This window comes from Somniosus microcephalus, chromosome 14, assembly GCF_052327205.1.
Source record: "Somniosus microcephalus isolate GS21.2 chromosome 14, FLI_Smic_1.0, whole genome shotgun sequence".
Classification (NCBI taxonomy): Eukaryota; Metazoa; Chordata; class Chondrichthyes; order Squaliformes; family Somniosidae; genus Somniosus; species Somniosus microcephalus.
The window spans coordinates 108,744,052-108,757,324 of NC_141000.1; the positions used below are offsets into that span (position 1 = coordinate 108,744,052).

Below are 13,273 nucleotides of genomic sequence, written 5' to 3' on the forward strand. Positions count from 1 at the left end.
ACCAAGGTCATTGCCCCTCTACTTGTGCTGATGTAAAACTTCTCCACGTACAAGTGATTACGCTTCAAAAGCACTTCATTGACTGTAAAGCACTTTGGGACGGCTGATGGTGGTGAAAGGCGCTATATAAATACAAGTTCTCTCCTTTAAACTGTTGTCTTTTTGCTGTCATGCGTTCTCTTTCTGTTACTGCAGATCCTGGCCTGCCAGTGTAGCTGCTACGTGGCTGAAGATCAGCTCTTCCAGTGGACTGAAAAGGTAGGGGGCACGTCGACTGTTGCACTGCTGCCCAGTCCCCTTGACCTGTTCAGCAGCGTTACTGCATCTCTTGTGTCACATGTGTGGGCAGAAAACAAACGGTTTATATCTTCACTAGCTGGAGTACCCGGTGTTGCTGAGGGAAATCAAGAAACCTCTGCCATGTTTATAAAACTGTTTATGAAACTGTTGGGATTGAAGAACTCTTCCTAAGCACCCAGGAGGTGGTTCTTTAACTTTGTTTTTTGTTAATGTTGCGTCCAAGTCTGTAACGTTTTTTTGAGGGCATGCTGTTATGAAAAAGAACAAATAATTTTTATTATATTTATATTTGAGTTTGTCTGTCTGTATGGGAAGGAGAGAGAGGGGGAAGGAGAGAGAGGGAAGGAGAGAGAGGGAAAGGAGAGAGAGGGGAGAGAGAGAGAGAGGGAAGGAGAGAGAGGGAAGGAGAGAGAGGGAAGGAGAGAGAGGGAAGGAGAGAGAGAGAGGGGGAAGGAGAGAGAGAGAGAGGGAAGGAGAGAGAGAGAGGGAAGGAGAGAGAGAGAGGGAAGGAGAGAGAGAGGGAAGGAGAGAGGGGGGGGAAGGAGAGAGAGGGAAGGAGAGAGGGGGGGAAGGAGAGAGGGGGAAGGAGAGAGAGGGGGGGAAGGAGAGAGAGGGAAGGAGAGAGAGGGAAGGAGAGAGAGAGGGGGAAGGAGAGAGGGGGAAGGAGAGAGAGGGAAGGAGAGAGAGAGAGGGGGAAGGAGAGAGAGGGGGAAGGAGAGAGAGGGGCAAGGAGAGAGAGGGGGAAGGAGAGAGAGAGAGAGAGAGAGGGAAGGAGAGAGAGAGAGAGAGAGAGGGAAGGAGAGAGAGAGAGAGAGAGGGGGAAGGAGAGAGAGAGAGGGGGAAGGAGAGAGAGAGAGAGAGAGAGAGGGGGAAGGAGAGAGAGAGAGAGGGGGAAGGAGAGAGAGAGAGAGGGGGAAGGAGAGAGAGAGAGAGAGAGAGGGAAGGAGAGAGAGAGAGGGGGAAGGAGAGAGAGAGAGAGAGAGGGGGAAGGAGAGAGAGAGAGAGAGAGGGGGGAAGGAGAGAGAGAGAGAGAGAGGGGGAAGGAGAGAGAGGGGGAAGGAGAGAGAGGGGGAAGGAGAGAGAGAGGGAAGGAGAGAGAGAGAGGGAAGGAGAGAGAGAGGGGGAAGGAGAGAGAGGGGGAAGGAGAGAGGGGGAAGGAGAGAGGGGGAAGGAGAGAGAGGGAAGGAGAGAGAGGGGGAAGGAGAGAGGGGGGGAAGGAGAGAGGGGGGGAAGGAGAGGGGGGGAAGGAGAGAGGGGGGGAAGGAGAGAGAGAGAGAGAGGGGGAAGGAGAGAGAGAGAGGGGGAAGGAGAGAGAGGGGGAAGGAGAGAGAGAGAGGGGGAAGGAGAGAGAGAGAGGGAAGGAGAGAGAGAGAGGGAAGGAGAGAGAGAGGGGGAAGGAGAGAGGGGGAAGGAGAGAGAGGGGAGAGAGGGGGAAGGAGAGAGAGAGAGGGAAGGAGAGAGAGAGGGAAGGAGAGAGAGAGGGGGAAGGAGAGAGGGGGAAGGAGAGAGGGGGAAGGAGAGAGGGGGAAGGAGAGAGAGGGAAGGAGAGAGAGAGGGAAGGAGAGAGAGAGAGGGAAGGAGAGAGAGGGGGAAGGAGAGAGAGGGGGGGGAAGGAGAGGGGGGGGAAGGAGAGAGGGGGGGAAGGAGAGGGGGGGAAGGAGAGAGAGAGGGAAGGAGAGAGGGAAGGAGAGAGAGGGGGAAGGAGAGAGAGAGAGAGAGAGAGAGAGGGGGAAGGAGAGAGAGGGGGAAGGAGAGAGAGTGGGGGAAGGAGAGAGAGAGGGGGAAGGAGAGAGAGGGGGAAGGAGAGAGAGGGGGAAGGAGAGAGAGAGGGAAGGAGAGAGAGAGGGGGAAGGAGAGAGAGAGAGAGGGGGAAGGAGAGAGAGAGAGAGGGGGAAGGAGAGAGAGAGAGAGGGGGAAGGAGAGAGAGAGAGAGAGGGGGAAGGAGAGAGAGAGAGGGGGAAGGAGAGAGAGAGAGAGGGGGAAGGAGAGAGAGAGAGGGGGGAAGGAGAGAGAGAGAGAGGGGGAAGGAGAGAGAGAGAGAGGGGGAAGGAGAGAGAGAGAGAGGGGGAAGGAGAGAGAGAGAGAGGGGGAAGGAGAGAGAGAGAGAGGGGGAAGGAGAGAGAGAGAGAGGGGGAAAGAGAGAGAGAGAGGGGGAAGGAGAGAGAGAGAGAGGGGGAAGGAGAGAGAGAGAGGGGGGGAAGGAGAGAGAGGGGGGGAAGGAGAGAGAGGGGGGGAAGGAGAGAGAGAGGGGGGGAAGGAGAGAGAGGGAAGGAGAGAGAGAGAGAGAGAGGGAAGGAGAGAGAGGGAAGGAGGAGAGAGACAGAGAGAGAGAGAGAGGGAAGGAGAGAGTTAGGGAAGGAGATAGAGAAGAGAGGAAGACACCCTGGGGAAGGGGTTGGACTCAGAGCCCGGCCGCGGTGACCCGGAGCACCCCGTGTGCGGCCTAGCGCCTCCGGCCCGGCCCGACTCACCTCAGCTGAGCTCCCGCTCAGTGTATCTGTTTTTCCCGGTCCCGCACTCACGGCAAGAGAGAGAGGGGGAAGGAGAGAGGAGGGAAGAGGAGATTGAGGGAAGGAGACAGAGAAGAGAGGAAGACACCCCGGGGAAGGGGCTGGACTCAGAGCCCGGCCTTGGTGACCCGGAGCCCCCGTGCGCGGCGCAGCGCCTCAGGCCCGGCCCGAGTCACCCCCAGCTCAGCTGACGCTCCGACCCGCCGCCGCTGCTTGCCCGCTCGCTGTCTCTCGGGTCCGCGCGGTTTCTCTCTGTGTAGATAAATAGGAGAGCGAGAGAGAGGGAAGGAGAGCGAGGGGGGGACGCGCGGGTGTATGTGTCTGTGTGTGTATGCTTGCTGTCTCTCGGCTCTCGGGTCGGGCCGCGTGGTTGTCTCTGTCGTCTGTGTATCTGTTTTCCCGCTCCTGCACTGATGGCAGGCGGCAGGATTAGGCTCCACCCACACACGCCATGAAACGCCCCCCGTGACGCACCGCGCTTCCCCCGTAGGATTGGTTAACCACCACGTCACTCAACGCTAATGAGCGGATTTTGTCCGTCTTTTGAACTTTTTTGTATGCTGTCCGGGCAATTTTTGCCTGACCAAAAAGTAAATATGCCTATGACACTCCCCTAATCGTAAGCTTTCTTTTGATATAACATATGTGTAGGTACGCTCTATAACATTTGAGTTAAGCGCGGACATACACACAGACAGACAGACGGACCGATCCTTTTATTTATTTACTAGCTGGAGTGCCCCGGCGGTGCCGAGGCTTTTTCGAGGCATGTTGTTATTGGAAGAGAGAGAGAGAGCGCGACTGGGGGGAAGAGAGAGAGCGACTGGGGGGAAGAGGGGGGAAGGGGGAAGGGGAGGGGGGGAAGGGGAGAGGGGGGGAAGGGGAGAGGGGGGAAGGGAGGGGAAGGGGAGGGGGGGAAGAAGGGGGAGGAAGGGAAGGAGGGGGAAGAAGGGGAGGAAGGGGAAGAAGGGGAGGGAGGGGGAGGAAGGGAAGGAGGGGGGGAAGAAGGGGGGAGGAAGGGAAGAAGGGGAGGGGGGGGAAGAGGAGGGGGGGGAAGAGGGGGGGGGAGAGGAGGGGGAGGGTGGGAGTCCCCGAGCCCCGCCCCCCGCCCTCCCGAGGCCCGATCTCCCGAGCCCCGCCCCCCGATCTCCCGAACGCCGATCTCCCGAGGCCCGATCTCCCGAGCCCCGCCCCCCCCCGATCACCCGAGGCTCGCCCCCCCCCCCGATCTCTGGAGGCCCGATCTCCGGAGGTCCGAGCCGGCTTCAAGAGCAGAGAGAGAGACGCCGCTGCGCAACCTACCGCGTGAGGCCCGGCCGGACTCAAGTCGCGCACGCGGACTCCTGCCCCACCCGCCTTTACTAACATGGCGGCGGGTGGCGACGCTCGGCTCAGGCCCGCCCCCTCCAGCCTTCACAAAGATGGCGGAGATCGCGAGCCGCTTGTTCAGCGCGACTGGAGGTGCCTAGCTCGGGCGTGGCTGGGCAACAGAGGCCCAGGCTTAGAGGCCTGGAAAAAACAATTAAAGGTAGGAAAATTCTAGATGTTACAGAAAAGATTTACAAATTAATTAACTTTTTAAAAAAACTATTTGTGTTTTAAAAGCAACTTTTTTTTTGCTGGAAATGTAGATTTGAAAAGAAACACGCAGAAAGCGGGAAAAAGAAATGAAAAGTTTGGAATCAAGATGGCGGCGACTCACCTCGGTTCAGAACGATAAGGCCCGCCCACACACGCACCGATTGGTCGACCGTCAGGTCACCGAAGCGTAGGATTGGTCAATCGTCCCATCACTCGACTCTAGGAGGGCTCGCCCGCAAGCGCCAGGAACCCGCCCCCGCCACGCAGCGATTGGTCGACCGTCGGGTCGCTAGACCGTACGATTGGTCGACCTCGACGTCACTCGATGCTAATGAGCGGATAATGAGCGGAATGTTGAACGTTTTTTGGATACCGCGGGCGCAATTTTTGTCTGGCCGAAACGTAAATACGCTTATGATGGTTCTGGAATCGTAAGCTTTCTTTCGATGTAACACACGTGTAGGTACGCTCTATAACTTTCGAGTTTATTCAATACAGACAGACGGAATGACAGACAGACAGAAGAACCGCTTTATATATATACTAGCTGGGGAGCCCCGCGTTGCGAGGGCAATTTTGGGGCGCTTGGTCTCCCTGCCCCTGTGTGTCCCCCCCTCCCCGTCATGTCCTATCCCTCCCTCCCCCTCCTCTCCCTCCCCTCCCCTCCTCTCCCTCCCTCCCCTCCCCGTCTCCCTCCCTCCCTCCCCTCCCCCACCCCCACACCTACCCTCCCTCACCCCCTCCCCTCCCCTCGCCCACCCCCACCCCTCCCCTCCCCTCCCCCACTCCCCTCTGTCCCTCTCTCCGGCCCCTCCCCCTGCCTAGCGCCTGAGGTCCGGTGCCGTTGCGATAGTGGCCGTGCGGGGCCTAGCGCTTAAGGCGCGGTCGGGTTCTGAGGCCGGGACGGACCGGAGCTGAGGTCCCCTGCGTATCGCGCGGCTGATGGACGGCCGCTGCGGGCGGGCGGCGCATGCGCGGTCAGTGCGGGCGGCGCATGCGCGGTCAGTGCGGGCGGCGCGAGGCGGCCCGCGGGGAGCAGGCAAGGGCGGCTTGGCGGCTGTTAGCGAGCGGGAAACTTCGGGCGGCCCGCCCGCGCTCCGTCCGCGACACCGTGAAACCTGAGAGGGGGAAGTAGAGAGAGACAGAGAGGGAAGTGGAGAAGGAGAGAGAGGGAAGAGGAGAGAGGGAAGAGGAGAAGGAGAGAGAGGGAAGAGGAGAAGGAGAGAGAGAGAGAAATTTTTTGAGCTTCAGGCCCCGAGTCCCCCCTGCGCGAGGGTGAGGAGGAGGGGGGCGGTTGCTAAACACAATATAAAACTCAAATAAATTGTTAATTAATTCCCTAACACATAATTCAAATATTTACCTTACTTCCCTAACACACTGAAAGTGTGGAAAAAAAATCGTGAAAAATCAAGATGGCGGCCACTCACCTCGGTTCAGAAGGATAAGGCCCGCCCACACACGCACCGATTGGTCGACCAGTCAGGTCACCGAAGCGTAGGATTGGTCAATCGTCGAGTCACTCGACACTCAACTGTAGGAAGGAACCCGCTGTCCGATTGGTCGACCTCGACGTCACACGGTCGCTAATGAGATGCTAATGAGCGGAAGGCTGAACGTTTTTCGGATACCGCGGGCGGGATTTTTGTGTGGCCGAAACGTAAATACGCCTATGACCGGTCCGGAATCGCAAGCTTTCTTTTGAGGCGACGCGCGCGTCGGTACGCTCTGTAACTTTCAAACGTATAGAGAACGGACAGACAGACAGACAGACAGACAGAAGAGCCGCTTTATATATATATAGATTATAATTATAATTATAATATAATTATATTATATATTATATTATATTATATATATTATATATAATAAAATAATAATAATATAATATATATATATATATATATAAGTAATAAGTATAGTATATATATATATAGATAGATTTATACAACTATTATCTTTGCCCATGGACAACAAGCTGGGAGCTTGCCGACTTCTGGTGCTTATGTTACTGGACTAGTAGTCCAGGGGCCTGGACTAATAATCCAGAGATGGTGAGTTCAAATCCCACCACGGGCGTTTGAGAATTTGAATTCAGCTTGAAACAAATCTGGAAATAAAAAGCTGCCGTCAGTAAAAGTGACCATGAAGTGGCCGGATTGTCGTAAAAACCCAACTGGTTCACTGATGTCCTTTAGGGAAGGAAACCTGCCGTCTTTACCTGGTCTGAGCCTACATATGACACTGGTTGGCTCTTAACTGCCCTCCACCCAGTTGTATCAAACTGCTACAAAGAAGGTGACCCACCACCACAATGCCAGCGACACCCACATCCCGTAAATTGATAAAAGAAAGCTGACAGACATTTCTCTTAATCTTTAATCTCTATACATGATGATGGGCTCCCCCGCTCTTTCCCCATAGCCCTGCAAATTTCTCCGTTTCAAGTATTTATCCAATTCCCTTTTGAAAGTTACTAATGAATCTGCTTCCACCGCCCTTTCAGGCAGTGTTCACATCGAGCTCAGACTGATGGGATGGGCTTCCCCTGTAAGGATTGTGTGTGAAATGACTTTGGAAAACTTCAGTTCAGCGGGCATGAGCTCCGATTGCTAAACTTTAGCTCTAATTGTGCCTTGTTTGCCCCAACAATGTGTCCTAACATAAGGTGCCTCGACTGCTCCGTGGTGATATTTCCATTTCCCATGCCAGCTATCGTTGAATGAGCTTGCCAATTTGGTGCCAAAGCCCTTTGATTACAAAGCCCTTCACTCACCTCTGTCCGCAGTCAGTGTGGCCCCACCCATGGAGCTCTCTCATTGCTGGTTGGTCAATCGCAGCTGTCAATCATGGTGCACTTCATCGGTGGAAGTGATCAATGAATGGCAGTGATGATCGGCCAATCAGAAGCAAAAAGGCTAGGTGGATGGGACGAAAGTTTATAAACTGATAGCTTGTGCCTCCAAGCCCTGTGCCGTGTGGAAACGGACCACACGTGAAAACCCGAGACTTCGAGACACGGCCACACACTCAGCAGATAATAAAGTGCACAAAACTCTTGTATAAGTGGGAGAAACCATGCTGATTTCAGTATGTCGTGCACCTGATGACTAAGGGAAGGAAATGTTTGTTTCCCGTTGCAGGTTTTTGGAAATATCCAGAAAAGGAACCTAGAGGTGGTAGTCCTGTCGAGCTGTTCTGTGACTGAATATAAATCAGCCAGGTCCGTTTCCAACATCTCTGTGCCTTTCCTTCGGGCTCTGAAAACCAGTGCGTCCCAGGAGACTCCCCATTGCCCGTTACTGGAGCAGCCCAATGTGATATCTGGCCTCCCTGCAGCAGGTATGGGCTGTGGGCGATTCTATAGGAGAGGGGAAGGAAGTTGCAGGATTTAACAATTGATATCAGTATCTCTATTACTGTGTTTGTAGGGTTTATATCTCCAGCGATGCTGAAACCCCTTCGAGTTGCACATAAGACCAAAGGGGGAGGAGTTAGAATTTCTGGCTTGTAAGCTGGAATTCCCAATTATTGAAGCAGGCGAGACGTTTCAGTTTTTGGCTGATTTCACTTTACTTTTCTTTCCTTTGACATGATGATTATCCAATTGACCTTTCCAAAATGGGTAATTAATAAAGAAACACGCATTGGACATGATACTAAATTACCCTTTTACAATTTCTCAATCTCTTTGCCTTTAGTTTGTACCCCATTTTCACACAGAATATTTTTCTCCCCTGTTTTGGATCTCTCACCAGCGGAAGGGTCAGCAGGGGGTGACCTCGACCAGCACCGCCCTCTACCCTTCCTAAGAGGCGCATCAGAGTTCTGCATATCTGAGGAAGGATGTTCTTGCCATGGAAGGAGTGCAGCGAAGATTCACCAGACTGATACCTGGGATGGCAGGAATGACGTATGAAGAGAGATTGGGTCGATTAGGCTTATATTTGCTAGAGTTTAGAAGAATGAGACGGGATCTCATTAAAACGTATCAAATTCTAACAGGACTAGACAGACTAGATGCAGGAAGGCTGTTCCTGATGGCGGGGGAGTCTAGAACCAGCGGTCACAGTCTAAGGATAAGGGGTAAGCCATTTAGGACTGAGATGAGGAGGAATTTCTTCACCCAGAGAGTGGTGAACCTGTGGAATTCTCTACCACAAAAGGCAGTTGAGGCCAACTTATTAAATATATTCAAGAAGGAGTTAGATATATTTCTTAAGGCTAAAGGGCTCAAGGGATATGGGGAGAAAGCAGGGAAAGGGTACTGAATTTGGATGATCAGCCATGATCTCATTAAATGGTGGAACAGGCTCGAGGGGCCGAATGGCCTACTCCTGCTCCTATCTTCTATGTTTCTATGTTTCACCTTGATGTAGAGCATAAGCACTGGCACAGACCAGTTGGGCCGAATGGCCTGTTTCTGTGCTGTAAATTCGATGTACCACAACTTCTCACCCTCTCTATTTTAACATTTTGATCCCCCCCCCCCACCTTGCTAGATTAAACTCTACCTCGCCGTAGCCTCTAAATGCCCATGTTTAGGCAGCAAGAAATATACTTTTTTCTTTGAAACTTATTTTGTAATCTTCCGCTTTCTGTTCAATTTATTTCCATCTTCCCTTGCGGAATTGCCTCACCTCTAACCTGGTCCGTTTCCTGTCCTCTGTCCTCCTCGCTGGTGCAAGCCAAGGTGTGGTATTAGAATGGTGGCAGATATGGTGGCCTGATGTCATTTCCAGAATGAGGTTGTTCTGAACAGACCCAGAGATCTAATCCAAGAGTACCCATTTCAAATTGTTCAGAAGTAGCTTTAGGTACTCGGAGCCGATGCCATTTTTGTTGGCGACAGAGATAGCACATTTGTATAATGAATTTCTGTCATGCATGCCTGACGTTCCCAATCCCTATTATCCTTTTAAATCTGAAAGCGTGGTGCCAGTTCATCACTATTCTCAATTTACGGAGAATCGCTCCTCCCCTTCGCATTGTTGTCCTGCACAGGGATTTAGCCTTTCACTTTGGTTCTCGTTAAAAAAGATGTTGCCTGAAGGATGTTTCTGGGAGATGCCTTATGACAAATTCCAAATTCTCCCACCCCCCCACCCCGATTAATTTTTCTTGTCCGCTTCTCTATGGGGAAATGCCTGATCTGTGTCTCCACTGCAGCATTGCTGAGATTGGGAACTCGGTGGACAGAGAGGTTAAACCTCCATCCCGCTGCTACTTCCGTGGCACAGACTGCAGCTGTTCAAGAAGGCCCACCACCACCTGCTCAAGGGCAGTTAGAGATGGGCAATGGATGCCGGCCCTTGCCTCTGAGTCAGAAGGTTGTGGGTTATCCAGAGACTTGAGCACAAAAAATTAGGCTGACACTCCAGTACTGAGGGAGTGCTACACTGTCGGAGGGGCCGTCTTTCGGACGAGACGTTAAACTAAGGCCCTGTCTGATCTCAGACGGACGTAAAAGATCCTATAGCAGTATTTCGAAGAAGAGCAAGGGAGTCATCCCCGGTGTCCTGGCCAATATTTATCCCTCAACCAACATGAGAACAGATTTTCTGGCCATTGCTGTTAGTGGGAGCTTGCTGTGTGCAAATTGGCTGTCGCGTTTCCTACATTACAACAGTGATTACACATCCAAAAGTACTTCATTGACTGTAAAGCGCTTTGGGACGTCCTGATGTTGTGAAAGGCGCTATAGAAATGCAAGTCTTTCTTTCTGTGAAATCTAGGCTATTGAGTTTCTCTCATGAAGGGCAGTAACTCATGGGATTTGGTTTCATAGACAGCAACGTCCCTCTGATACCTCAACCGAGTGGCTGTCCTTCCCATGTGAGCATAGCCAGCCAATGGCACTGAGGCCAATTGTGATGCATCCACCATCACCCTGGACGAGATCAACCAACTCAACTCAGACCAGGGTGGAGCACAAAAATGTTCAGGTCTGTGTGGCTCAGTACGGGACCTGGATCTACCCACTTAGTCTTTTGAGGTTGGCGGGGGGTGGGCTTCAGGAGTTGCGTGTCTAGTTGTCTGCTTTGAACAGTGCGTTTTCTTATGGTTTCTTCTCCAGTTCTGAGCTACTGTCAGGTTCGACAGATACCCGCTGTGCTCTTTCATTGCTACAGTGATGTCACAACACTAGATTCTCTGACGATAGAAGCTTTCAGGCCACTGCTCGCGTGCAAGAGCTTGATTTCGTTTGTGAAGGTAAGGGCAGTTCCCATTTCATATTTGTGTGTGTGTGAGCGATGCTGAAGTGTGCGTGTAAAACAGGTGCAGCACGAAAGGTAACACTTTGTATGTATGTTGTATAGGAACTCTCTCTCAGGCAGTCCATCGGAACCGAGGATGACTTGCTTCCACATTAAAAATGAGTTCTCAGGTGACTGATGAGTCCAATGCGGGACATACAGTTTGTGGGGCAGACGGCGGTTGAAGGGACGGGTGGGTGGGGTGCTTGGGTTGACGTGCGCTCCTTCCGCTGCTTGCACTTGGCTTCCGCTTGCTCCCAGTGAAGAGACTCGAGGTGTTCAGCACCTTCCCGGATGCTTCTCCTCCACTTTGTGCGGTCTTGGGCCAGGGATTCCCAGGTGTTGGTGGGGATGTTGCACTTTTTCAAGGAGGCTTTGAGGGTGTCCTTGAAGCGTTTCCTCTGCCCACCTGGGGCTCTCCTGCCATGTCGGAGCTCCGAGTAGAGCGCTTGTTTTGGGAGTCTCACATCGGACTGCAAGCTATATTTACACTGGTGTTGGGTTTCTAGCTGTAGTCTATTTGGTGATCCATTTTTAAATAATATGTAATTAACTCCTCTTCATTACTTAACTTCATAACAGCCAGCGTTTGATGCCCTTCTAAGACCTGGTTTAAAAACTTTTACTTCAATTCTCCCCCCTCCCTTATCGATCCAGCCCTGAAGGAGTTGACTGTTGGTGGGCTAGAGTTCTGTGACCAGGAGCCCTCCAATACCAGCTCACCGTTCTTTGTGTGTGAGCTTACACGGGGTGTTCCAGCAGACTGTTCAACAAAGGGAAGTGGGGCCCACCACAGCCAAGACTATTCGTGTCCTGGTGGACACTGGCAGCCATCTGACTGTTTGCCCAAGGAGTTCTCCTTCCTGTGTGAGCACAGATAATGAATTTCAGCAGGCTGTTTAACCATAGACGGAATCACACTCGAGCCTGACCTGGTCCACATAACAACATGTGGCTTGTGTGGAGTCTAAACATCATGGACCAGTTGGGCCGAATGGCCTGTTGCAGTGCTGCAATTTCTATGTAACAACTTGCATTTCTATGGCACTGTTAATGTAGAGAAAAATCCCAAGCTGCTTCACAGAGGCATAAGGAAAAAATGGATACGGAGCAATGCTCCCTCTAATTTTTTTGGGGGGGAGTGTGCGGTCCCTTTAACGGGCTGCGTGGCCCATTCAAATTTCCACGCATGCGCGGTTTTCCATTTAAAAGCCGCTGAGCAGCTTGCGCGGGACCGCCAGCGCGGCCACGCAGCTTAATGCAAACATTGACGCTGAGCCAAAGGAGATATTGGGAGGGGTGATCACAAGTTTGGTTGAAGATGTGGGTTTCAGAAATGTCTTAAAGGTGGAGAGGTGGTGGGGTTAAGGGAGGGAATTCCAGAGTGTGCGGCCTAGGCAGCTGAAGGCAAAATCAACGTTCCCGCTAAGCCGCGCAGCGGTCTGGATGTCCCTCACAGGCCGCTCATCGGGTTTTCAATGGAAGTAGCCATGCATGCGCGAATATTTGAATGGGCTGCGCAGCCAGTTAAAGGGCCTCGCGCGCGCGCAAAAAAAAAAAGTTACATGGAACATTGGGCACAACCACCAGTGACGGGGCGAATGGCGGGCCGGAATCAGAGGAATGGAGAGCTTGGGGGTGGCCGTGATAGGTTGTAACATTGGAGGTCGTTACACAGACGGGGAGGGACAAGGCCATGGAATTAAATCAGTGGAGGAGACTTTTAGATTTGAGGTGTTGGGGGCAGGAGCCAATGTCAGTCAGCAGGGACAGGGGTGTCGGGCGAATGGGACTTGGTGCGGGATAGAATGCATTGGCAATTCTCCAGCAAGGGTCAATGGATAGCAGTTAGGAGTGGGAACCTTTGCTGATTTCCCCTCCCTCTCACTCCGCACTACCATTCCTAGCCCTGGAATCCTTAGAGACTAAAAAACATTGACATTTAGCAGTATTTGTGAATGGTTTCTTTGTTTCCTTGCAGGATACCTCCCAAAGTGCAGAAATACTGAAGCAGCTAGTCGATAGAAACAAGATCCAAAGCAACCTGTATACATGAGACCGTAACAATTCCAAAAATATCTGGGTTACTATCTGCGTTTAGTAATATTTTATAAAACTTAAAATGTTAAACCGTGATAGTTTTATTTGACAATGTTTTGAATGAAATATTTGGTTGCACTGTGGAGAGTACTGTACTGTTCATTGTATTATTTCTTCCTTGAAGTTTTTTGTTGTTGCAGTACTCATTTATTTCCAGTCTAGAGCTAATTCCATCACCCTGACATTATCCTGTACACCTGTCAATTATTAAAATATGCAGTGAAAAGATGTCTTTGTTTTTCTTTACTTAAGTAATTTGCCTGATTATTTACAGGGAGGCGGAGTGGTGAGAGTATATCCAAAGTTTTAAAAGCACTGACATTTACAATTCAGCGTGATTTGTCTTTGTACACTTTCCCCCTCGTACCCGCTGCCGATTAAAGGGAAATCTCCCGCACATCATCACTTGATCACGCCAGCTGCACCCACGCAAGTTATTTGACGGCGAAAGATTAAAACTGCTGGATATTAGAAATGAAACGCTGGAAAGTTACTGCCGCTCCCGCAGCGGCCGTGAAGAGAAAA

The 13,273-nt window shown here is 51.8% G+C and overlaps 1 protein-coding gene across 1 annotated transcript; it reads left to right on the top strand.

Annotated features, from left to right (window-relative positions):
• Nucleotides 1-150: 150 nt before the first annotated feature.
• Nucleotides 151-12,976, top strand: psmg1 (proteasome (prosome, macropain) assembly chaperone 1; the record flags this gene model as incomplete). Its single annotated transcript, XM_086006081.1, has 4 exons — nt 151-258; nt 7,535-7,733; nt 10,468-10,604; nt 12,630-12,976. Coding segments are annotated over 4 exons (519 nt in total), but the record flags the coding sequence as incomplete, so codon positions are not given.
• Nucleotides 12,977-13,273: the final 297 nt, after the last annotated feature.